The following is a 24250-nucleotide window of genomic DNA, read 5'->3' as shown; positions in this document are numbered from 1 at the left end:
GGTCTACACAAACTTCTCACTTTTCATCAAGTTCTTCTTCTCCAGGTCTTCACTTACTGAGATCTATTCACCAATATACTCCAAATGTATTGAAGGATTTTATACTCCTTTAATCATGTATTGATAGTATCCGAATAACCTCACCGTTACAATTTTCCAATTATCCAAACAACATTTCTCATCTCCCAAGCTGAAAAGTGTGATTCAGGAAAATGAGACAAGTAAAAAGACAGATTATAACAGCTCCGAAGACAGAGACGTCTCCAAAATTATCTTGAAAGCCTAAACCTCAGAGTGATTCACGAAGCTGATGACTAATTCTAGGAGACAAAGGAAAGGACAGGCTACATTAAACAAAGGCTGAAACGGAACAGGAACATTATTGTACACCAGAAGTATTGAACTATAAACCATGTTCTGTAATACAAATTTACAACCTACATAGTTAATTACTACGCCATAAAAGTCATGACCATGCTGATAGGACTATAAGACCCTAAGTCAAGGAAATGAACACCAAGGGAGGAAAGGGCTATACAACATATGAACAGTTTTGACACAAACAAACTGAAACATGAAAACTCTCGCTTCATCGTATAAAAAGCTGGGGCGAGCAACTAGGTCCTGGTAATTGAAGAGCCATGTAATATTAAGCTCTTCATCTTATGTAGCAGCCGACAACCTGAAATTGCACCCTGCATAAATTGCCAAATGAAACATTAAAGACCAGATTAAGATTGTTCAAAACTAAACATTTAGAGAGTTGGAGAGGAAGATTACCATTACAAGGGACAACCACACTAGTGAGAGAGATCACTTCAGCTAGTTTGTTCCACCAATCCACTTGCAGTTCCAAGAGACCAATCCGATGGCTTAGTGATCAAATCCTCTAATTCAAGATAGATATTAGAGTCATTCACATCTAGTTCTTCATCAACTACAGAATTTTCCCGCATTAGTTTTTCTGACATAACATGATATGCAGAAGAAGCATCTGGCGCATTTGCGCTAGAACAACCATGGGCCCTTGACCCTTGCACAGGGTTACACAATTGATCTTCCAAGGGAGAGGGAGTTGGGTGCTCCATCTTGTTGATGTTCACAGTTTCAGACAGAAATTCGTCGAGCTCGGATTGCATTGAAGGGAATTGTTTATGATTTTGGGGTCTGTAATCAACATTAGGGGTTGTCTCCACGGTGTTTGGGAAGGGTACATAGCAGGGGTTTCCCATCAATCTAGGCCTCTTAACCATGTCGTTACCATCAACCTCTCTTTTCCTCCTCATCTTTTGGATTAACTGCTCAACAAACGCTGGCCTTCTAGCCATTCTTGTGAGGAAAAACATCATCTGATACTGCTTCATCTCTGCATGCCGAACTCTCTCCTGAACATTAGTGAGCTGAACATGCGAATTCTCCTGCTGCTGTCTCAGTTTCAGAATCTCCACCTTCAAAATGTTCTGGTCCTTCTTCAGTTTCTCCACTTCAGCCTCCACGCCTGGCTTCATCAAATTGAAAGCTCCGTGATGCAGTCTGTTGTACTTTCCCCTCCTTCTTATGTTCTTCAGCAAATGCCTCTTGCCTCCCTGGAATCCTTCATTCGCAAACTCCCACCGGTCTGAATCAACCTTCCTGAAGCCCTGTACCCGTTACACCATAAATCCTTCGTTTACATCGCAATAATGATATTATGTATAAATACAGACGAATCCAATTACTTAACACAGAACAACCCTTTACTGTGTACGCAATCAGACTAAAAGCTAAAGTATTATTAAATGTTGCAAGAAATTCGTCAAAAATGGTTAGTAAAATTCTGAAATCAAAATTTATTAATCAAAGGTTCAATTTATACAGATTACAAATCTTTGGTTCCATAGATTAATTAGGAAGAATAACCGGCGTCAGTTGATCTAAATCAAAGGTTATTTTATAGATTTGAATATTTGATCCTAATCCATAAAATTATAGTGTGAGTGAGAAAGAAGAAGACAGAGAAAGAGAGGTACAATAGAAGGGTAAGGTGAGAGAAAATTAAGGAGAGATAGAAGAAAAGGTTGAGAATGTGGAAAATTTGACTGACATAGGTGTTGAGCTGGCGAATGAAGCTGGAGAAATTGCTGTGCTTGAAGTATTTGGGAAGAAGGGTTTTGGAGAATTCATGAGAGTCCCAAACGACGAAACTATCGCGAGTTTGACTCCATGACACAACAAGGTCAGTTTTAGGGTCCTCCACCATATCGAAGGTCTTCTTCAGGAACGGAGGGGGCCCCATCTCGTGCAACCCTTCCATCGGTTTCGGCGTGTTATCCATGAAACCGTTAACGGCGCCGTCATCGAGCTCTTCCTTGACGTGAACCACCGTTGCCTCTTCCGTGAGGCCGGAGTCCTTGCTGTCGCTGAAAACGTCGTCGTGGCGATGGCTTTCGCTGTCGTCGAACATCTCCGGTTTGAGTGGTGGCAGTTGTTCTCCCATGGCAGTGATTTGAAAGCGTTGAATAGTTGCGAAGGAGTGTGTGTGAGGGATTGAAGTGTTGTGTTTTGACACAGGTGTGTTGTGTGTTCCATTTATAGAGGGTGTGAAAAGAAGGAAAAAGAGTATTTTTAATGCGAAGAAGAGAAGAAGGTGATGGATAGCGTATCTTTGTGACTGTCCATTTTAGGAAACTCCTTTCGACAGCCACGTTTTCATGACTCTTACTTTCTCGCCACTTGTACGGAAATAGTCTTGCCCCGGTCCCTATCAAATCTAATTTTCGAACACCAAATTCATCTCACTCATTATCTCTTACTGTTTCTTCTGTAACAACATAAATAAATACATCAACCAAAGCAATTCATATTCTTCTAATAACACCAACAAAAACATTAACTAAAGAAGTCAAGTTTTTTCAATCCTTTCTCTAAACTTTATATGTACATGCTTGGTATCAGTTTAACTTTAAAATACTTTCTTAAGTAACATTATTAAATTTGTGTTTTTTTGTTTAACATTATTAAATTGGTTTTTATTTTTCCCTTTTTCTAATTTGTAGGATGTTTTATTTTATTTTTTTCTTGTACGGCACGTGCTTATTTATTAAAGAAGAGAACAAAAATAGCAAAAGAATGCAAACAGATAAATGCAACGGTTACGGTCCATGCGGTTCGGTTAGTGCGTCAGTGTTGTCGGTCATCACCTGCATGTATTACAAGTGTTGACACGTCTAATTGGTGTAACAACTTTATGCAGTTTGATAAATATTCGTTAGAAAAAAAAAAGAAAAAAAAAACAGTACCTATCCACACCTTTTTTTCTTTTTTACAAAAATTAAGAACTGTCTTTATGTAACTGTTCCAAAAAAAAAGATGACTTAAACCAAAACATTGAATGTGAGAGATATTTTAAACGGTGCACTCAAACTTATTCATGAATCTAAAATACTTATCTTATGACAATGTAGTACAAAATACTATGTTATATGGTATTGAATATTAATATATTAATTTTAGAAGGTAAATATAGGTAGGGTTGTGGTTAGAAAAAATAGGAATTAGAAAACTGATCGGTGGTGGTGACCACATGTGAGGAAACAAGAGACATGTCGTTTGATGCGATTGTTGATGTTATATATTTATTTATGGATGTTATAGTAATTGGTTGGACTTATTACAATTAACGTGACAGTATACGAGTTACGAGTTCTGACTTTTTTGTTACACAAAAACGTGATTCAAAGTTAGCCTTATAATAAATTTGTCGAGACATAAACGACCCTGGGAAAGGAATAAGAGAGTGGACCCGTTTTTCTTGTTTTCTCAGTGGTGATCAGATTTCACAGAGTATCGATAGACATAACCAATCGGTCACACACCGAAGTAACAAGTGTGAATAAAGGGAGACATGTTAGGTACGTCTACCACATCAGGGTACAGGATTTCAAGAGTAAGTAGGTATGAGATTTTATGTGAATTAAAGGAAATTAATTTTTAGGTAATATTTTATTATAATTAAAAATAAATTAAGTTTAAGTTTACTTTCTACGTTTATTATAATGTTTATTAATATTTTATTTTAATGATTGTATCATATCATTCCTATTAAATTTGTTTTTGCAAATATTTATTATAAAAAAGTGACTCATTAATAATTTGACCAAAGTTATTAAGTTATTAATCATTGTAATGACAAATTTACGTATTAGTTTATAAAATAAAAAAATTATTGACTGTAACTATTATTATAGTCATTATAAATACAAAATTATAATTAATTATAAATTGATTATTAATTAATTAAAAGATGATGATATTTTGACTTACACAATTTGACTTTTATTTTGTAGTTCCTAACATGGTTTACTATTGGGCATGGATTCTTTCAAAGAAAAAAACAATGGTACATTAATCAATGCTCCAAACAAAGTCACATAAGGGAGTACAAGATGAGAGTCACATTCTAGGAGTCAATTTATGATTTTTCTTAATTAAAAACTAATTTAGAAATCAATTTTTTTGGTAACAAAAATCTTGATAGCTACTGTTAAGTGATAATTTTTCTTTGATAAATAAATTTAAGAAACCAATTTAGAGACCAATTATAATTTTTTTATAATAATCAATAATTTTATTTTGTAAATCAGTGACTAATCACTAAAATTGGTTGTTAATGAGACATTATCTTGTGTTGTATCTTGACTATGACACTCTTTGGTATATACAAAGTATTTTGACACTCAAATTAAGTGGAGTTCAACGTGATAATAAATGTTGTTTTTAACTAATTTTTATAACTGATGTGCATTGCTTTATCTATAGTGTTTTATGTGAATTTTAACTCTATTTTTGGATTTGTACTTAGCCCAATTGTTGTTGACCCATCTTACCATTATCCTAACCTTGGATTATCATATTGATCTCATTTAATTATCTTGCTAATTGTTTTACTTTATTGAATGTGAGTTCGTGGTGGTGTTAAGAGTTTTAGGCTTCAAGTTCGAATAATGTTGCGAACACCACTCAATTTGTTGGTTTCACATGTCTTTTAATATTATGTTTGAATAATCGAGAGGTGCTTAGCATAACTGAGTGATCTGAACATGTCGAGATGATTGATTGGTTTAGGTAATGTGTGTATATTATTCTCCTGAGCTCAAACGTATACGATGCGGTGAGACATTTCAAAAGAAAATTTTCTATTTTCTTTTCCATGTTATTGGTTTCGTGGTGGTATTCTCGTGCAACGTTTATGTATTCTATTCCTACAGGTTTGAGCTAGCAAAAAGAAAATTTAGTTAATAAAGGAACAAGATTGAGTTAAGAATTGTGAATATTAATGTATTTGACAAACATTTTAGAGTTGATGTAAAGGGTCGAACACTACAAATTGTGAAAAGAATTGAAAATCCACTTAAGTTATATTACGATAACAAATCAACCGTTTTATATTCGAACAATAATAGAAGTTCGGCATCAAAACACATTAACATCAAGTTCATAAGTCTCAAGGAAAAAGTACAAAGTGGATGGATTTTCATAGAACATACAGGATCACATTTCATGATAGCATATCCTCTTACATCTTTACTAAGATCTTTCATGAAAATACTACTATAATTTGATGGATATTTTATAGTTTGAAGAATTTTTAGTTTAGTGGAAGTTAATCGTTCTATAATCGATATTATGTATAGATACTTTTGTATTTGAATAATTTATTTTGGATAACATATAAAATTTAATATTCAATCATTGCATTTGTTCCATCAATCACACAATCAAAAGACAAAGACTCATTAAAGATGAAAGTCATAAGAAGAAGATAGCCTATACTTATCAATTTTCAACTAATCATACTTTACTATAGTTAAATCAATCAACATTATTATAAAGTATAATAATCATTATATAAAGTTTAATGATTGATATCAAACTTTTTATATTTAATAAAAAATATTTACAAAAATATGCATGAATAATACCAATTTTAGAACATAAATTACTATTTCTCACTGAACCCTGAACCTAAACCCTGAAAATCCCTCAAACTCTAAAACACACATCCAAAACACCGGTCTTTTGTTCATAAAAAACTTTGGTGGAAAACCCTCTGTAAGAGAATATGTGGAATCTGCTATAGATTGTATCCTTTTATGAAAATTTGTCCACTTTGCATCTTCATAACTATAGTATAAACTTGATAAACTTAATGTTAATGTCAATGTGTTTTTGTCTTAATCAAACTCTTATCACATCGCGTATGTATAGTTATCATTTTAAAAATATCAAAACATTTCTCAATTTCCAAGCTGTGATTCACTAAAATATAAGGTAAGCGAAGTGATTCGCAAAATTCTGAGACAAGGAAAAACAGAGATCATAGCAGCTCAGAAAACAGATACGTCTCCAAAATTATCTTGAAAGCGTAAAGCTTAAAGTGATTCACGAAGCTGATGACTGCAAATTCTAGGAGATGAAGAAAAGGACGGATTACATTAGATAAAGGCTGAAACGGAACAGGAACGTAATTATAAACCGGGAGTACTGAACTATAAACCATGTTAATACAAACTTACAACCTACACAGTTCTTTACTACACATAAAAGTCTTAGCTGTGGCCATGCTGATGTATGACTTAAGAGCCTATGTTAAGGAAAGGAACACGAAGGGAGGAAAGAGCTGTACAACATATGAACAATTTGGACCCGACCAAACAGAAACATGAAAATTCTCGCTTCATCATATAAAAAGCTGTGGCGAGAAACTAGGTCATGCCTTTCAAAGCTGGTAATTGAAGAGCCATATAATATTCAGCTCTTCATTTTACGTAGCAGCAGAGCATCTTCACACACACAAACACACCTGAAATTGCACCCTGCATAAATTGCCAAATGCAACATTAAGGACCACATTATTCAAAACTACACATTTAGAGAGTTGGAGAGGAAAATTTCCATTACAAGGGACAACCACACTAGTGAGCGAGATCACTTCAACTCGTTTGTTCCACCAATCCACTTGCAGATCCAAGATACCAATCCGTAGGCTTAGTGATCAAATCCTCTAATTCAAGATAGATATTAGAGTCATTCACATCTAATTCTTCATCAACTACAGAATTTTCCCGCATTAGTTTTTCTGACATTACATGATAGGCAGAAGAAGCATCTGGCGCATTTGTGCTAGAACAACCATGGGCTCTTGACCCTTGCACAGGGTTACACAATTGATCTTCCAAGGGAGAGGGAGTTGGGTGCTCCATCTTGTTGATGTTCACAGTTTCAGACAGAAATTCGTCGAGCTCGGATTGCATTGAAGGGAATTGTTTATGATTTTGGGGTCTGTAATCAACATTAGGGGTTGTCTCCACGGTGTTTGGGAAGGGTACATAGCAGGGGTTTCCCATCAATCTAGGCCTCTTAACCATGTCGTTACCATCAACCTCTCTTTTCCTCCTCATCTTTTGGATTAACTGCTCAACAAACGCGGGCTTTCTAGCCATTCTTGTGAGGAAAAACATCATCTGATACTGCTTCATCTCTGCACACCGAACTCTCTCCAGAGCATTTGTGAGCTGAACATGCGAATTCTCCTGCTGCTGCCTCAGTTTCAGAATTTCCGCCTTCATAATGTTCTGGTCCTTCTTCAGTTTCTCTACTTCAGCCTCCACGCCTGGCTTCATCATATTAAAAGCTCCGTGATGCAGTCTATTGTACTTACTCCTTCTTCTTATCTTCTTTAGCAAATGCCTCTTCCCTCCTTGGAATCCTTCATTCGCAAACTCCCACCGGTCTGAATCAACCTTACTGAAGCCCTGTACCCGTTACACCATAAATCCTTCATTTACATCACAATAATGATATATATAATAAAAACAGATGAATCCAATTACTTCACACAGAACCCTTACGCAACCAGACTAAAAGCTAAATATTATCAAATGTTGCAAGAAATTCATCAAACTGGTTAGTAAAATTCTGAAATCAGAATATATTAATCAAAGGTTTAATTTATACGTATTACAAAACTTTTGTTTAACAGATTAATTTGGAAGAATAATTGGCGTCGGAATGATAGTGTGAGCATTATTTTTGAGAAAGAAGACAGAGAGGTAGAATAGAAGGCTAATGTCAGAGAAAATTAAGGAGACACAGAAGAAAAGGTTGAGAATGTGGAAAATTTGACTGACATAGGTGTTGAGCTGGCGAATGAAGCTGGAGAAATTGCTGTGCTTGAAGTATTTGGGAAGAAGGGTTTTGGAGAATTCATGAGAGTCCCAAACGACGAAACTATCGCGAGTTTGACTCCATGATACAACGGGGTCAGTGTTAGGGTCCTCCACCATATCGAAGGTCTTCTTCAGGAACGGAGGAGGACCCATCTCATGCAACCCTCCCATCGGCTTCGGGGGCTTATCCATGAAACCGTTAACGGCGGTGTCATCCATCTCTTCTTTGACGTGAACCACCGTTGCCTCTTCAGTCACTCCGGAATCCTTGCTCTCGCTGAAAACGTCGTCGTGGCGATGGCTTTCCCTGTCTTCGAACATCTTCGCTTTCAGTGGTGGCAGTGATTTAAAGTTTGAAGTATGTGTTTGCTTTGGCAAGCGTTGAATAGTTGCGAAGGAGTGTGAGGAATTGAAGTGTTGTGTTTTGACAGAAGTGTGTTGTGCGTTCCATTTATAAGGGTGGGAAAAGAGTGAAAAAGAGTATTTTAATGAGAAGAGAAGAGGGTGATGGAGAAGCGTATCTTTGTGACTGTCCATTTTAGGAAACTCCGTTGGACAGCCACGTTTTCATGACTCTTACTTTCTTGCCACTTGTGCGGAAATACTCCTGCTTAGGTCCAAATCAATTCTAAGTTTCGAAAACCAAAATCATCTTATTGCCTTATCGTCTTACGTGTCTCACACCGTTTCTTCAGTACGTCCTTTAAAAGAATACACCTATCTTACAATTCATTATAATAATATAAGCATGTCTTAGAATTTTAACTTAAATATTAAAATAAATGCAATTAAAAATATCATTTTAAATGATTAAGTAGTTATATTTTATTCAATAGGTACAACACCCATAATATGGACATAAAACATCCTGTAATATATTCGCATTACATAAATTTTATACATAACATTACGGTACTTCTGAACATTTAGATGGATGATAAGATCATTATATATATTAATCAAATAAATCAAAAATTCATAAAAAAATTCATAAAAATGATATGAACACACATTAAGATGAAATCTAACTACGCTTGCCAGCAAATCTCGTCACTAATGAATTGAAATACATAAAAATGTAATTAAGTATAATAATTATCATAAGCAGGATTGTTAAAATTTGTTATTTCACAAAGAGATAGACTCTCTTCCTTTTTCCAACTTTTAGGCTTGGATATTTTCGTTTTTCTTGTATTGCACGTGCTTCTTTATTAAAAGAGAGAACAAAAATACCTAAGGAGTGTATATAGATAAATGTAACGGTTACGACTACGGTCCATGCGGTTCGTTCGGTTACTACGTCAGTGTTGTCGGTTATCACCTGCATGCATGACAAGTGTTCGCACGGTAATTGGTGTAACAACTATTTGTTATATTACCACATTATCTGTACCGAGTGCAAAATAAGAGAAGGGACTTTAAACAAATCGAAACAACCGAGATATCGGGAGGAAAATCAATTAAACATTAAAAAAGCGTATTAAACCCACTTTCACATGAGATATTCTCCAACACCAACAAAACTCAACATCGTAAATAAATCTCCACAGAAATATACGTCTACTGCTGCTTGCACTCTGGAGGTCGCTCCCCCTGCTGACCCTCACCAAGCTGTGCTCTTCCACTCTTCTGAAGTAAACACGGAACTATGTCATGTGAGATGCAGGAGTTCGACAGGAAAAAACAATCTATATCTCAACTTATGTCACAAGTTCCGTACCTTGGGTGCTGATGACTGTAGCGACATTACACGAAAGATAAATCCACACCGAAGGAGGAGATCCCACAAAAACAATATTTCGTAAGATTCAAAACAGAAAACAAACCCAGTACTAACACTTCAAAGAAAGCACAAATTATACCCTCTTTTTTGTCTTGCTTTCTTCCTCATCATCTTCATCATCGTCGTCCTCTTCATCGTCTTCCTCATCGTCGTCCTCTTCTATATCTTCATCATCCTCATCCTCCTCTAGTTCTCCAAATTCATCCCCCTGGATGGCCTCTCCAGTAAACCATGACACAGCATGGGGAATAATCTTGTCTCTTATTGTTGACCTAAACATGCATGACAATACAACGACATTCAAGACAAGAAAAAAAATCAGAAATCAAGATTTCAATAAACCAAAGAATTTAGTCTTGTTCTATCAAGATTACAAAATACAAAAAGATTCATGTTCTGCACCCAAAGTCAACAATTACACTCTATTGGAAGATGTGTTAACATGTTGGAAACCTGATACACGCAACTACAGACTCGTGTAAAAGGTAATCACGCTCACCCAATGTCATAGTCTTGTTCCATCTGATTCTGAAGCTCCTCAGCCTGTGAACAAAAAAAGCATTAATCAAAGCAAAAAAAAAAGTAGGGTCGCTCGTAGCAACGCAATGGAAATTCAAATAAACTGGTTTTTATTTCTACTTCTGCTTTTATATAAATTCAACATCAATACCGCATCTTCATCAATGTCTTCATCATCTTCAGGAACTTGTGGTGGATTGAAGAAATTGAAGAAACTTTCACAATTTTCAGTTTTGGTAATTGGTTTAGCATTCTTTGAACCCTTCTTGGGCTTTTTCTTAAGAATCTTCTGTGTCAGGCATTTTCCTGTGTGCCATTGAATTTCAGTCCTAGAAATAAAAAAAAAAACAAATATCAGCGAGCAAAATTTATTCAAGAATAGACCTACTAGCTAGGTAACAGTGATTTAACATTATAATTTATAGTAATAGTAACAACAGGAGTAGTGATAATATACTATTAATAAATCTTACCCAATTGCTTTCTCCAAAATTGGTTCATCCTCATCAATCATATGATATGTTTTGGTCAAGACAGTATTCGTAAAATAAGGATTGGTATCAAAGAAAAACTCAAGCTTGAATCCTTTAGGATTTTCTATCCTGCTCCACTTGATATCTTTGAGAAACTTGAGAGCACCTTCATCACGCTCTGAAATCTACTTTTTCACAAGGGAACAATGAGAAGACTACTAAAATGAAACTTCGGCGCAAAAATGTACATTATAAAAAGAAAACTGCTGAACCAAATGAACTAACCTCCTCAGCTAACACTTCATTGTTTTTCATTGCAGTAAGCCAAAATGCAGGCACTCCTTTCTCTACATAAGCAAATACTTCTATCAAATATCGAGGAACTGAAACACTATTAGAAGGAAGAATTCATGCATTTGTATTATCACCTTCATCGTCCCCAGCAACGGGTGTTGTTTCATTCACTGCCGCTTCTTCAACTTCGGTAACACCATTTACAATGTCATACCGCTGGAGTCAAACATGATAAGGCAAGAGATAAATCATTTTATAGTTACAACAACAGTCCTAGGGCTAAGAATAATGATTTTCAATTATAAATTTGATTAGAAGACAATTGCACAGTTTAAGTAGCAGATTATGAAGCTCATTCAAACTACACGTTAAGGCACATGATAAAACGGTAAATCTCTTAGTAAATTTCACCTTTGTGTACAATGGTTTATACAATATTTGGTATTTGGCCTCGAGAGCAGCTCTCTCCTCAAAAAATTTAGCCTCTAATTCATCGTGTTGACCCTGTAAAATTCAGAAAAAAATAATAATCCCGAATCAATAATCAAGCACACACAATAAGGAGGAAGCTCCAAAACACCGAAAAGCTACCTCGTCAACCAAAACAAAACCTTACATGCACATAACAACAGTTCACACCTTACCCCAACCAAGGACATTTCGAACAACAACTACAATTAACATCTACCAAACAGGAACAAGAAATTCAAACAACCTAGGTTTCGAGCAAACTAATATACCTGGATCTCTCTAAGAACCTCAACACGCTTCCTGACGTTAGGTGACAACGACTCGAGAATGTCGGAGTGCTGCCCAGCCAGACTCTGTATCTTGCTCTGAGCAAAATTAAACATTAAAAATTTCAGAAACAATAAAAATAGCCATATTCAACATGTAAAACTCGATACATTCAAACCTTAATTTCAGCTTCAGATATAAATAATAGGATTAGTACTAACAGCTGGAGTAGTAAGAAAAAGGATAATACTAACCTTAAGAGCATTGACAAGGTCTGCTCGATTTTCCTCGTTGAGAACTTCGCAGAGAAATTAAGAAGAATAAAATATCAAACGTGTGAACCATGAAAAAATTAAAAAATAAAATGAAGAGAGAAATGGATGGAGCACCAGAGGAGAGATCGGCGACGTTGAAGGTATCCTTGTCGTTGCTCATAGCAGAGGCGAAAGAAAAGCGTAGTTGAATGAGAAGAAGCTAAAACCCTAGAGAAGAAACTGATGAAGAAGAATAAGAAAAAGCAGAGAGGGTTTGGTTGTTGCTAAACGTGGCCACCCTCCAATCCTCTTTTCCTCTTCTTCTTTTCTCAACTTGAATAGGCTCTCTATTTATTGCCTAGGGCTTCCTTCTTCTTCTTCTTCTTTTTTTTTTCTTTTTTCGCTTTGACGAAACGCTTTATGGGGGCCCAACCAGCTTACTCTGCTTCCAAAAGCTCTGTAATATAGGCCCAGCTTACAAAACCGAATCAATATACTATTTTTTTTTTTCTGGACCCAAAAAAATGTATACAATATATCTTTTTTATTTCTCTATTATTATGCAAAATAATGGAGTTCCATTGTTGCGTTGCGGTTTTCTATTTCCTCCTAGCTGAATAATTTTATATGTACGCATGTTCGATGAAGAGTTAGGCTACTATTCTTTTTTTTAACATGAGAAAAGAGGAAATAAAAAAAATACAATTAATACTGACATTTTTTCCAAACATAATTTTGGATTACGTAATAAACCATAAATTATAGTTTTTTGTGTTACATTTTGAATTATACAAATTGATATTATATGTTTTCAACATGATTTAACATTTGAGATTACACAATTCAAAATATTAAATAATATTAAAAAATAAATAATAATAGATTATACAATATAACATCAAAAAGTTTAACTTCCAAATTATATAACTAGAAAACTTTCCCAATCACAGAATTTGGAGTTTTCCAACAAAATTGCGTGGAATGGAAGAGTAATCTTAAATACCTTATTAAGGTGCAGGAGGAATCCATGGGGTGCAGGAAGAAAGAGTCCTATTATATAGATTCTTAGAAAATGCCCGGCCCGGCCCAGTAACCTGTTGTACTCTTTCTTCTTCCTCTCAGCTCTGCCTCAACACTAACGACCCTCACTCTTTTGACTGTGGTGGAATGGAATGGAACAAAAAAGGGAGGGAAATCAAACAAAACAAATAAAACCCTAAAAACAGAAAAGAAAACTTTAGTGTGGTATTGTATGACTCACTTTCATTCCATGATGTCCCATTCCAATTTTATTGGAATTCCTCTCTTCCTTTGAACCTCCCAAAGTTGCTTCTATGGCGAGGCTGCTTCGTAACACTTCCCTTCTCACACGCTCGCTATTTGTCCCTAAGGTTCGATCTTACGCGCCTTGTTTAAGCTATCACATGATTTTGTTTATTTTATTTGATCACTTGTTTTTGATAATTTTTTGTCACCAAAAGACATGTTACAGTGTTCTATCATTTCTTCTGTTTTATGCATTATTCTTGTTTTATGGATTCTGATGATCTTGTCTGTCACGTTATAATTTCTTTTGTTATTTATGCACTTTTAAAGTAATGCGTGCATTCATGGGGACCCAAGTCAGATGAATATTGCCCTCTAACAAAAGGTAAGGAAAAGGAACTAGCATTGGCCGTTTTGTCAGCATGATCATGACTATGCATATAACCAACCGTTTCCCTCGCTTTTTGCATCTTCTTCCTACGTTTCTGATTGACGCTATTTTGCCGCATGATCAGTTCTTGCTTTCATTTGCAGGGATTTGAGCTGAGATTATTTGGCACTTCTCAGATTTTGAGCTTTTCATCTAAAGGTTTGTCGAAGTTCTCTTGCTTTTTTTCCTTCCCTTTATCTGAATCCAAAAGTTAATCAGTTGCAGGAGTTTATTTATCCTGAAAGGTTATACGTGAAAAATAGATTATTACATTCTTTTGAAAATATTAGATATTAACGGTCATTGCATGTAATTATTTAAACCAAGTCTTCATTGCTGGGTAATCGCCTTATAAGGCTTATAAATAAATTATAATAATCATGGTACGGATTGGGCTTGGTAAGTCCAGCTAAGCTCTTGGTGCTTTTGGTGAATCCTCAGAATGAGGCTTGACAAGGGAATGGTTTAGGTTCTTTATAATTTATACATTCAAGTTTTTGTATTCATACGCTGAATCAAACCAAAACTAAAGTTTATACCGGTTCGCTGCATGGTTTTTACGTATTTGAGTATAGTAAGCACGGATGATTTAGAAGTCTGCTTTTTCTTGGAGCAATATTTACTTCATTTAGACTTTATGTTAGGCATCCTATTGTGACTAAGGTACAACATGAACAAGTACTATAGGATGGTCGAGTAACTTGGGTTTGAGGTTGCATGTAAAGTACCAGGACAGGATGGGAAAATCAGCATGGGAAAGCTGTGTAACCCTGTGACCAGGATGGGAAGGTAACCAGGAAGGGGATTGACTAGATGATTAAACAGCAAAATGGAGGATTAAAAAGAGGGAAGACGGGTGGAGGAACGAAGAAGTTTGGAAAGAGTGGGAGTGAACTAGGACTCTTGAATGGTGGCAATATTTGTATTTTCTTGTTTGGAGAGTTCATGTCTTACCAGTTTCTGTTCATGTCTATCTCTGCCATTAATGTCATACTGATATAAGTTACAATTTATAGAAAATAATGTAGTGTTTCAGATCATTATAGTCTAGTTTCCTATTATCTCTGATGTTTGAAGTTTGAACAGATTTGAACCTGACAACATTTTTCATTTCTATATACCTAAAGGTAGAAGGCGCTCCAAATCTGATGGAAGTGACTCTGGTGAAGAAAACATGTCCAAGAAAGAGTTGGCCCTTCAACAAGCTCTTGATCAGATCACTTCTGCATTTGGAAAGGGATCCATCATGTGGCTTGGTCGCTCTGTCTCACCAAAAAATGTGCCTGTGGTGTCGACAGGTTCTTTTTCTCTTGATATAGCACTAGGAATTGGTGGTCTTCCAAAGGTATGCTTTGATCCTTGGATGAAGAGGTTTCTTGCTTATTTGTTATATGTGAATAAAATCTGAACCATTTCTAATACACTAACTTTTGGAAACTGATGACAAAGTTTCCTGTTTTCCCCAATTTGTGTCCATAGGGACGCGTAGTTGAAATATATGGGCCAGAGGCTTCTGGAAAAACAACTCTTGCTTTACATGTGATTGCAGAAGCACAGAAGCAAGGAGGTTATCTTCATATAATACTTCAACAATGATAATTGTAATGTCTATTTCTTTTGGTTGTAATGGATTTATACTTCTAACATCTGTACATGTGACCATGACCTCATCATAATTATGGTTGTTACAGACTCAGATCAGATGATTTACCCTGCCCCTGCTCTTTATGTTTGCTAGTGATAATTGTGTTTTTTTTTTCCTTATGATTTCTTAATGAATGACTTTGTTTCTTAGAATACCCTTTGACTATTAATTTTTGGAAATGACAAATTGGATGGTTGATTCTATACACGGTTTCTCATCGGCTGAAATTCCTGCTTCAATATCAATACTGTGCCAACAACTTTTTGGTGCTAGACTGCTAGTGCTAGCAGTTTCCCAACTGTAAATCTAATTTGGTTTCTCAATGATTTGGTGCTAGTAGTTTCCCTTTTTCAGATGTGTTATTCCATTCCATTAGTTTTATATGAACTATAATTATAAAAAAAAAATAATAATGCAGTTGAGGAGGCCTACCCACACAATTATATGATTTACTTGTTTAGAATTTTGTAGCTTGTTTATCCAGACATTGATATGGTTGTTTGATACAGGCTATTGTGTCTTTGTCGATGCTGAGCATGCCCTTGACAAGACACTTGCAGAGTCTATTGGGGTGAATACAGAAAACTTACTTCTCTCCCAACCTGATTGTGGTGAACAAGCTCTCAGTCTTGTGGATACCTTAATCCGTAGTGGTTCAGTTGATGTAATTGTTGTTGACAGTGTAAGTGTGAAGCACGATTTCTTTTGTTTCTCTCAATGCTTTCCCTGTTTCCAATAGTAACTTGTTTAGGATTATATGGTAAGTGGTAATTCTACTAATATCTTTATCTGTTATTAGATTCATTAAACCAGTGTATCAAGTGGCATACTTTCACGGCCATCTAATAACTTATTGTAGGAAAGTGATTTTAACCAATCACCCTTGAATTAGGTCTAGTCATTCCTATAAAAGTTATTTATTGGTGTAAGTATTATGTTTTTGTGCATAGGTAGATCCTTATATATAAATCTTGCTTTTGGTGATGCTTATCACCTAGAGATATTTCCAGCTTCCTATATTATGTAGAAATCAGTGTGATTGGTTTTAATATAAGTTCAGGGAAGGGTGAGATATATGATGTGGAAACTGGAACTCTTCTGGAAGGGATGATTTCTTAGCGGTGTTATAGGAACTTGGGTATTATGCGGTGCCTAAGTCTTGCATTGAGTTGTATGGTATGTTCGGTGGGGTATATAAGTGTTTGATTCTCTTCTCTTAATAGTTAGTTTTTGAGGGTGGGTTCTCCAAGTGCTGGGGTACTTATCAATTTATATTAGAGCTGATTGTCAATGTCTCCGAAAGGGCTACCTATGAAGGATTCTAACCAACGAGGGAGTTGAGAAGTGGATTATTTAAGCATTTTGTTTACCCCCTCAATAGCTAGCTTTTGAGAGTGAGTTTCCCTAGTGCTTGAGTATTTCTTACATTGAATCATCCAATTTTTAGAAGCTTTTAATGAAGTTATTTTTAATTTTTGGATTTTGTCCTCTTAATAAACCCCCATTTGTAGACTTGTTGAGTTTGGTTTTCCAACGGAAAGAATGAAAGGAATTTTAGTATTCCTCTTTGAACTTTCTCTGTATTTCTTCTGTATGGTTTATACTATGTCTTCGATATCTTGTTTTATTAGTTTAAATGGACGTCCGTTGTCAACTAACTTTTTGCAGTCTTTTCATGATAGGTGGCTGCACTTGTTCCTAAAGGTGAGCTTGATGGTGAAATGGGTGATGCTCACATGGCAATGCAGGCTAGGTTGATGAGTCAGGCACTTCGAAAATTGAGCCATGCCTTATCACTTTCTCAAAGTATATTAATTTTTATAAATCAGGTATCAGATAAATTGTTATTAGCTATGTTGTCAATTTGTTTTGATAGGCAAACAAGAGTTTTCATTGCTAAAGGTACCAATGATACTGTAAAAACACGTACGACAAAGCCTTTAACCAGGATTGTAAAGCTCCTCATAACTAAACCTCTTACCAGTTGGTTAGTAAGTATTTATGCCCTGACTCTTAAAATACTTCATAACTTTAATAAATCCCCAAAATTAGAATTGCGCCCCAAATTGCTACCATAAAACTTAGTTACTTCTGTATCTAGTATCCTATTTTTGCAGAATCAGCAATCATAAATACTGACATATTATAAAGAAATAGCCCCAAGTTCAATAACCACTGCACAGACATATCATATCTCTCTACCTCCATCAGAAAATAGTAGTAACTATCATAATTATTGAAACTCGTTAGATGGAATGCACGGACTTGGATTTGCTCGCTATGTAGAAAAAGAATATGGAAATTCCTTCATGAACACTTTAATCCATGTCCAAGAATGAAGAGTAATTTCCTTTAGGATCATATCTCTTTTAGCTTTATACCCCTGGAGTACACACAATTTTCTTGCTCTCCAGAAATTCCAAACAACAACATCCCCCCAAACCGCAGCTATTTTGTCAATTTTACTTTGGTCAGATTATGAATATATTTTAGTTTGAATCTGAGCAAGTTAATTTGTATATGAAACCTTTGTTTGGATTAGTCTGCCCGGTGCTAATTTGATTCTTTCAACCTCTCTGACCTTGTTCTGCAGCTGTCTTCGCTTTAGTGTAATCGGTCAGAGTCAATTCATTGTCCTTTTTGCATGTAAAGCTGCTTGAGTGCAAAAATTAGGGTATAATTTCATGTGTGAATCTTAAATACCAAAAGCTATTAATTTCTGGAACTTCATCAGTCTATTCTTTTCAGATTATGAAGAAAATAATAATAAATAGATGTGTTAGCAGCATACCCTCTTCTAATAATCATAAAATTGTGTGGGTATCCATCCTTAATTTGATGAATTCATTCATCATTTCGTAGTTTTAAATAAATTTTGACAATAGGAGAGTATGGTATACTGTATGTTACTCGCACTGTTATAAATAATATCAAGGGACAACATAATCGGGGTTCATTGCTGGGGTAAATATCAGAGCCGTAGGCTCTAAACTGAGAAGATTGAAGGTCTGTTGGGATAGAAGAGCATATGAGAGCTTCTCTATGGGGAATATATATAGTTTTATTTCTGGTAGAGAAGCCCTCAAGATGATTTAGCAATGTATCCTGACAGGTTGAATGGAACATGTTGATGTTCTTTTTTTTTCCAAATTCTTTGAATTTATTGAAAGTTCTAATTATGCATTGGCCATGCATGTCAGACATGTACCAATGGGCCTATTTTTAAACTTATGGGTGGGTTGAGCTTGCTGTTTGCTGTTAAAAATGACTTGGAAGGTATTATCTTTTACCGCTTGTATATTCTGTAATTTATCCATTTTCTTTTGGGTGGAAGTGGAAGTACTTTCTTCAAATTACCTTGGGATGTGTCTGTCTTTTAGTAACGGGAATTCTGTTGTATCCTCCAGGTGAGGTCAAAGATTTCAACCTTTGGGGGATTTAGTGGGCCTACTGAAGTTACTTGTGGTGGTAATGCATTGAAATTCTATGCTTCTGTGCGTCTAAATATCAAGAGAACAGGGTTTGTCAAGAAGGGTGAAGAGGTAATCACATTGATTATTTTTATGCCATGCTTCCTGCTGTAATATTGGGATCCCTGTTCTAATGTTTGTTTCAAAAGATAAAATCTGGTTCAGTTTGATGGAATCAACGATGTTCTGTTCTGAAGTAGGCCGTCTCTTTAAATCTATATTCCAAGCTACTTCCATTCTTGATATACTTTGGACGTGAGTGGTGTGTAGGTGTAAAGCTTTTGAACTCAGTACATTTATTGCAATCTTGATAAATAGCAGTTCTGACCCATGCCTTATAAAACAAAAGATATAAATTAATTGAAATTGCTTGCTTATTTATGGTTAATAGTCGGTGTATTCCATATCCTGTAGCAAAGTACATGTTGGTGTTTAGTATGGAGTATAATTAAAAAGAAAAAGAGAAATGCTCTAACACTCATATTAATTGAAATTGATTGGAAAACACATAATTTTATTACACCCACTTCCAGCTAATAAGTTTCATTCATGATTTCGTAATTTCCAATAAAATTTAACCAATATTGAAGTGTTAAAACGGATCGTGATAGAGTGTATTATAAAAAAAATGTTCAAGGGAGTGTGCTGGCAGCACTCAAGAAAATATATTAGCATTATTAATACGAGACCAAGCTTGTTAATTTTGGTGTGAAGTCATTTGTCATCATGAATTCACTTTTTATGGCAAAACTGCTTGTGACACGTGCTGTTTTTTGTTTTGTTTTGGGTAAGCATGTTATTTGTCGATGACAATGCAGTGAATAACTGGTATTTTTATCATCCATGCAGTACCCACCTTCAGGAGGGTGAATATCTTAGTTAAAAAAACATTTTACCTGTTTTGTTCAGTGGATTCTGGATGTGATGATGTCCTGTATAGAAGCTAGAGCTTTGCATTTTCTATCTCGGATACAACTTTTTTATTTTTGCATTTAATCCTCTGTACGTTACCTGTTTGTTCAATATTTTTTGGATCTCAATATTGCACTGATTTCATTTGGTCTAATTTCTGGTATGAATATTTGTCCTTTAAGCCTTTTTATCTGTACAGATTTTGGGAAGCCAGGTTCTGGTCAAGGTTGTGAAGAACAAGCTTGCCCCTCCGTTTAAAACTGCCGAGTTTGAGCTTGAGTTTGGCAAGGGGATATGTAAAGAAACAGAAATTATAGATTTAAGCGTACAACACAAACTAATCTTAAAGGCTGGTGCAATGTATTACTATAACGAACAGAATTTCCGCGGGAAGGATGCCCTAAAGAGTTTCCTAGCTGAGAATTGTAGCGCATTAGAAGAACTTGAAACGAAGCTCAGAGAAAAGGTTCTTAATGTTGAAACAAAACAGGTACAAGAATCAGATGTTATTAAGGGAGATGTTACCGAAGAAATTACATCAGTTAATTCTACTGTCGAAGAAACAGCTGTTGTAGAAGCATGATTATGTGAATGAAATTAAAGTACAGCTCACTCGTTTTACCTACCTCAATTTCTACTCTGTCATTTATGCAAGTAGCTTGGTCAATTGGCCCTAAAATGGTCACTCTCAGATGAAGAAGGTCCAAAGATGGTCACTCTCATTCTTGTTTGTGGTAAAATGTTTGAAGTTCAATTTGAATTTCACTGTACTACCTGTAAATTGAATTTAATGTCATTTTATATAGGCCAGCCTAGTCTTATGCCACATGTAAATTGAGAATGTAATGGACTAACTGCAAAGGAAGATCATCAACCAATTGTTTGTAAGGATTTTACTATGCAACATGTATGATAATGCATATATTTCTCATATGATATTCATCGTGTTTCTTCCATTTTACCATCCATCTTTTAATTATATTTTTAAACTAAAATATAAAAATAAATTCTTTAAATACTAAAATTATGATATATTTTAATAACATAACCCATTACAAATTATTTATCTCTTGCGTATTATTATTATTAATTTTATTTTCTTAAATAATATAGAAACACTCAGGAGATCTTCTCACTTCCATATACACTGGTTTGTTGAAATATATTTTTGCTATTGTAGGGATTGTCAGTGAGAGCATGAATTCAACAGCTTGAAATTTATAGAAGGATTTTCTTATTCTCTTTTCTTTAAAAAAAAATAAATCGATATAATAAACTTCGTATTAACTTTTGATAGACTCCCTCAGCGAAAAATCTGATTTTCTTGAAAATAACTTTAATTTTGGGTTGCTTGTTTGAATTCCTCTAATATGAACACAATAAAAAAAAAGATTAAAATAGGTCACTTATCATTTTGTTTAAAGCCTTCTTCTAATAACGTGAACAAAATAAAGAGTAAAACATTATATGAAAAATTAATTAAATAAAATATAAATAGCTGTGAACAAGTTTTAAACCATAAGGGGAATTTAACATATTGAAGATAAGCTGTTCTGCATATTTTCATACTATTTAAATATTTTACAATTTTTATTTACATATTTCCCAATAAACATGGGTATAAAATGTATTTCGTAAGCGTGTAATGCTACACTTGGTTTTTTAATAGTTAAACCATGTCATTGTATGAAAATCTTAAATCGATCCTTTTTTATATGTTTTAATTTGGATTTTATTTTAGAAAATTTGATACAATCAGATTTTTTTCATTATTATAGTACTAACAATATTAAAGATGTGTAACGTGTTAATTTGTAAATTTTTAATTTTTTTTAATTTAAAAAAAATGTCACATGTCAAGATGATGTCATATCACGTGACAATAACAATGTAATGTGACAGTTGTAGTATCACATGTCATTATCATCACACTAAATATCATTACTTTAGGTTGTGTTCTTATAGACTGATTTTGTGCTGAAGGGGATTAGAAAAGACAAATTAGTGCTAATTATGGATATTTGTATTTAACGATTTGCGAATGATGTAAAGCGCAGATTTACAAGATTATTCCCTCTTCCATTGTCGCTTTAGGTGCATAGATTTGAGGGTGATAAATCACGTTTTACCATAATAACCTTACTTTATCATTACTTTATTTTCACATGTTGGCAGGAAAAATTCTGGTGGAGAACCAACAAGGATGGGATGGTTGCACACCTCCATGGTGACCAAGGCAACAGGAAGATGGTTTATGGAATGCAATGGATGTAGGCCTATGTGACATTGGAGTGCTGGGAATCAGTTATGGATGTGTTGGAACTGAATCTTGAGCGGTTAAATGCAATCCATGCCTCATTTGGAACCGGTTCCCTTATCCATGGAATCGATTCCAATTATTTTGGAACTTTTCTAAAATGATTATTTTGTGTCGAAGGAGGTGTGCAATGGTTAGCGGAGCTGTGGAGGACGTCATTTCCACCGGTTTTCAATGAAACACCGAATAACAAGAACTTGTATCTGAATTTCTTCAAAAAGCAAAAATGTTGATGTTTTCTTTTGAAAACAGCAGAAAAAAATGGATCTTGCAGTGATTATCCTGTGCATGGAAGCAGCAACAACGATGATAGGTCAGAATTGAAAAATGAAAATGAAAATAGATCCATATTAGTGTAAACATTGAGATAAGAGTGAAAATGATAGCCTCAATGGATCATATTCACGCTACAATGAGATTAAAATGGTAGCTCGATGCTTACCAAACATTTCCCATAAAGGTGTTTCTTTCTTTGTCAAAAAGTTTTGAATTTTCATTCATATGTTAATTTCCAAATAACATGGAAAAATAAATAAACCGAGATAAAAACAAAGTTATTTGAAAAATAAAAAAAAAAATATAAAATGTGATTGTTATTTTTTACATTTTAATTTAACCACTGTATTATTTAATATCTAAAGATTTTATATTTTATTTTTATTCTTATACCAAGTGCATTTTATTCTTCATTTGTTATAATAATGATTTTTTTCTTCAAAACTATTCATTAACATCTTCTCCAAAAAAATATTATTTCAACTCTTTCAAAAATTATTTTATATTATATTTCTTAACAAGGATAATTTAGTAATATTTAATTTTTATTTATTAAAACATTTTTTTTATCTATCACATCACTAAAAATCACTCGAAAACTTTCATCTCTAAATCTATTAATTCCACCTTCAAATCCTTTCAAAAATACAACACAAACTTTACCTTTAAATCCATATACTCACTCTCCCTCAAATCCAATCCATATTCATAAATGAACACAACCACAACTTAAAGGTGTGTTCACTTGTTAAGATTGATTTGGGAGAGAGTGAGAGGATGTATTTCGGTGAATTAGAGTGTGGATTTAGAAGTAAGTTTTGTGAGGAAGTTGATTTATGTAATAGATTAAAATTTGAGTTTAATTGAAAAAAGAAACAAGATTACCAAATTGCTTTTGACGTAGAAAGTAATCTAAAATTATATTTTGAAGAGTTATATTTATTTTATAAAAAAATATTTAATGAATAAATTGAAAAAAAAATAATTATTTTAATAAAAACATAATAAAATACATTATATTTACATGTATATTTTTTTAAAACAATTTAGAAATTTGGGGTATTAATTATTTTTATAATCATAATTTTAAAAGTCATATTTTTACATTATAATCATAATTATGCAACATTATTATTGATGATTTGCATCATTAATTTACATAAATTAAGAAAATATGTACGTGAATTGACTTGAATTAAGAAGACAAAAAAAAATGATGGAGGACATTACAGTAATATGATACAAATTACCTTAAAATATCTACATATGAAAGAGGAAGGGAAGAATTCCTCAATTCCTTCCTTTCCCCTTCCCTCTCTCTCAAATCCCTATAAGTGAACACCTTAATCACCCTCAAATCATTCCTCTATGAATAATATATATCCTCAAATGAAAACAATGATAGTTTGAATTTGGTTTCTGTATTTTTATTTTATCTCAACCCAGTCTTCATTTTTCTTAAAATTAAGCAATTTCGTCCATTCAAATTAAACTCAATTTCTTAAAAAATCTAACAAATCACAAACTGATACGTAATACCTCTTAAATATTGTTAGTATATCAACGAAAATACTTGATTGGATAATTTTTTCAAAATAAAAATCAAATTGAGACGCATAAAAAAATTGACCAAGTGATATCTTTTTAAGAAAATAGAGACGCATGG

The 24250-nt window shown here is 34.2% G+C and overlaps 4 protein-coding genes across 7 annotated transcripts; 1 reads left to right on the top strand and 3 right to left on the bottom strand.

The window, feature by feature from the left end:
- Positions 1 to 368: 368 nt before the first annotated feature.
- Positions 369 to 2567, bottom strand: LOC114177000 (heat stress transcription factor A-2-like). The gene is made up of 3 exons (XM_028062214.2): positions 2084 to 2567; positions 781 to 1640; positions 369 to 695 (listed from the first exon to the last, which is right to left on the bottom strand). The coding sequence occupies exons 1-2, from the start codon at positions 2474 to 2476 to the stop codon at positions 819 to 821; spliced, it is 1215 nt and encodes a 404-aa protein (XP_027918015.2). The 5' UTR covers positions 2477 to 2567; the 3' UTR covers positions 369 to 695; positions 781 to 818.
- A 4116-nt stretch (positions 2568 to 6683) lies between these two features.
- Positions 6684 to 8771, bottom strand: LOC114178590 (heat stress transcription factor A-2d-like). Of its 3 annotated transcripts, none has more exons than XM_028064591.2 (3): positions 8169 to 8770; positions 6940 to 7793; positions 6684 to 6854 (listed from the first exon to the last, which is right to left on the bottom strand). In XM_028064591.2, exons 1-2 carry the CDS (start codon positions 8742 to 8744, stop codon positions 6972 to 6974), a joined length of 1398 nt encoding a protein of 465 aa, XP_027920392.2. In that variant the 5' UTR covers positions 8745 to 8770; the 3' UTR covers positions 6684 to 6854; positions 6940 to 6971. The 3 variants fall into 3 exon arrangements, with proteins under 3 accessions (XP_027920392.2, XP_027920393.2, XP_027920391.2); XM_028064592.2 differs by having other exon boundaries at positions 6719 to 6854; positions 6950 to 7793; positions 8169 to 8771; XM_028064590.2 differs by lacking the exon at positions 6684 to 6854 and having other exon boundaries at positions 6891 to 7793.
- An 878-nt stretch (positions 8772 to 9649) lies between these two features.
- LOC114178591 (nucleosome assembly protein 1;3-like) lies at positions 9650 to 12601 on the bottom strand. Its single transcript, XM_028064593.2, has 12 exons — positions 12404 to 12601; positions 12269 to 12312; positions 12017 to 12112; positions 11688 to 11780; positions 11411 to 11492; positions 11268 to 11329; positions 10983 to 11167; positions 10661 to 10838; positions 10490 to 10533; positions 10070 to 10262; positions 9928 to 9942; positions 9650 to 9836 (listed from the first exon to the last, which is right to left on the bottom strand). Exons 1-12 carry the CDS (start codon positions 12447 to 12449, stop codon positions 9768 to 9770), a joined length of 1107 nt encoding a protein of 368 aa, XP_027920394.1. The 5' UTR covers positions 12450 to 12601; the 3' UTR covers positions 9650 to 9767.
- Positions 12602 to 13402: 801 nt separating this feature from the next.
- RECA2 (recA DNA recombination family protein) lies at positions 13403 to 20927 on the top strand. Of its 2 annotated transcripts, XM_028060460.2 has the most exons (9): positions 13404 to 13659; positions 13865 to 13919; positions 14069 to 14123; positions 15092 to 15309; positions 15444 to 15531; positions 16119 to 16291; positions 17292 to 17438; positions 19017 to 19151; positions 20191 to 20927. In XM_028060460.2, exons 4-9 carry the CDS (start codon positions 15139 to 15141, stop codon positions 20572 to 20574), a joined length of 1098 nt encoding a protein of 365 aa, XP_027916261.2. In that variant the 5' UTR covers positions 13404 to 13659; positions 13865 to 13919; positions 14069 to 14123; positions 15092 to 15138; the 3' UTR covers positions 20575 to 20927. The 2 variants fall into 2 exon arrangements, with proteins under 2 accessions (XP_027916260.2, XP_027916261.2); XM_028060459.2 differs by lacking the exon at positions 13865 to 13919 and having other exon boundaries at positions 13403 to 13659.
- Positions 20928 to 24250: the final 3323 nt, after the last annotated feature.

This window comes from Vigna unguiculata, chromosome 3, assembly GCF_037176805.1.
Source record: "Vigna unguiculata cultivar grain cowpea cultivar isolate G323 ecotype 2 chromosome 3, ASM3717680v1, whole genome shotgun sequence".
Classification (NCBI taxonomy): domain Eukaryota; kingdom Viridiplantae; phylum Streptophyta; class Magnoliopsida; order Fabales; family Fabaceae; genus Vigna; species Vigna unguiculata.
Note: the sequence above shows the minus strand (reverse complement) of the source record. Positions and strands in the feature narration are given on the sequence as shown.

Excerpts from the sequence above, each read along its gene's own strand:
- LOC114178590 (XM_028064592.2), bottom strand. The coding sequence starts at position 8,744 with ATGGACAGTCACAAAGATACGCTTCTCCATCACCCTCTTCTCTTCTCA. Across the intron at positions 7,794-8,168 it reads TTCGCCAGCTCAACACCTAT|GGCTTCAGTAAGGTTGATTC; the intron begins GTCAGTCAAATT and ends TAACGGGTACAG.
- LOC114178591 (XM_028064593.2), bottom strand. The coding sequence starts at position 12,449 with ATGAGCAACGACAAGGATACCTTCAACGTCGCCGATCTCTCCTCTG. Across the intron at positions 12,113-12,268 it reads ACCTTGTCAATGCTCTTAAG|AGCAAGATACAGAGTCTGGC; the intron begins GTTAGTATTATC and ends AATTTTGCTCAG. Across the intron at positions 11,781-12,016 it reads AGGTTCTTAGAGAGATCCAG|GGTCAACACGATGAATTAGA; the intron begins GTATATTAGTTT and ends TGAATTTTACAG.
- RECA2 (XM_028060459.2), top strand. The coding sequence starts at position 13,603 with ATGGCGAGGCTGCTTCGTAACACTTCCCTTCTCACACGCTCGCTATTT. Across the intron at positions 17,439-19,016 it reads TATTAATTTTTATAAATCAG|GTGAGGTCAAAGATTTCAAC; the intron begins GTATCAGATAAA and ends TGTATCCTCCAG. Across the intron at positions 19,152-20,190 it reads TTGTCAAGAAGGGTGAAGAG|ATTTTGGGAAGCCAGGTTCT; the intron begins GTAATCACATTG and ends TTATCTGTACAG.
- LOC114177000 (XM_028062214.2), bottom strand. The coding sequence starts at position 2,476 with ATGGGAGAACAACTGCCACCACTCAAACCGGAGATGTTCGACGACAGC. Across the intron at positions 1,641-2,083 it reads TTCGCCAGCTCAACACCTAT|GGCTTCAGGAAGGTTGATTC; the intron begins GTCAGTCAAATT and ends TAACGGGTACAG.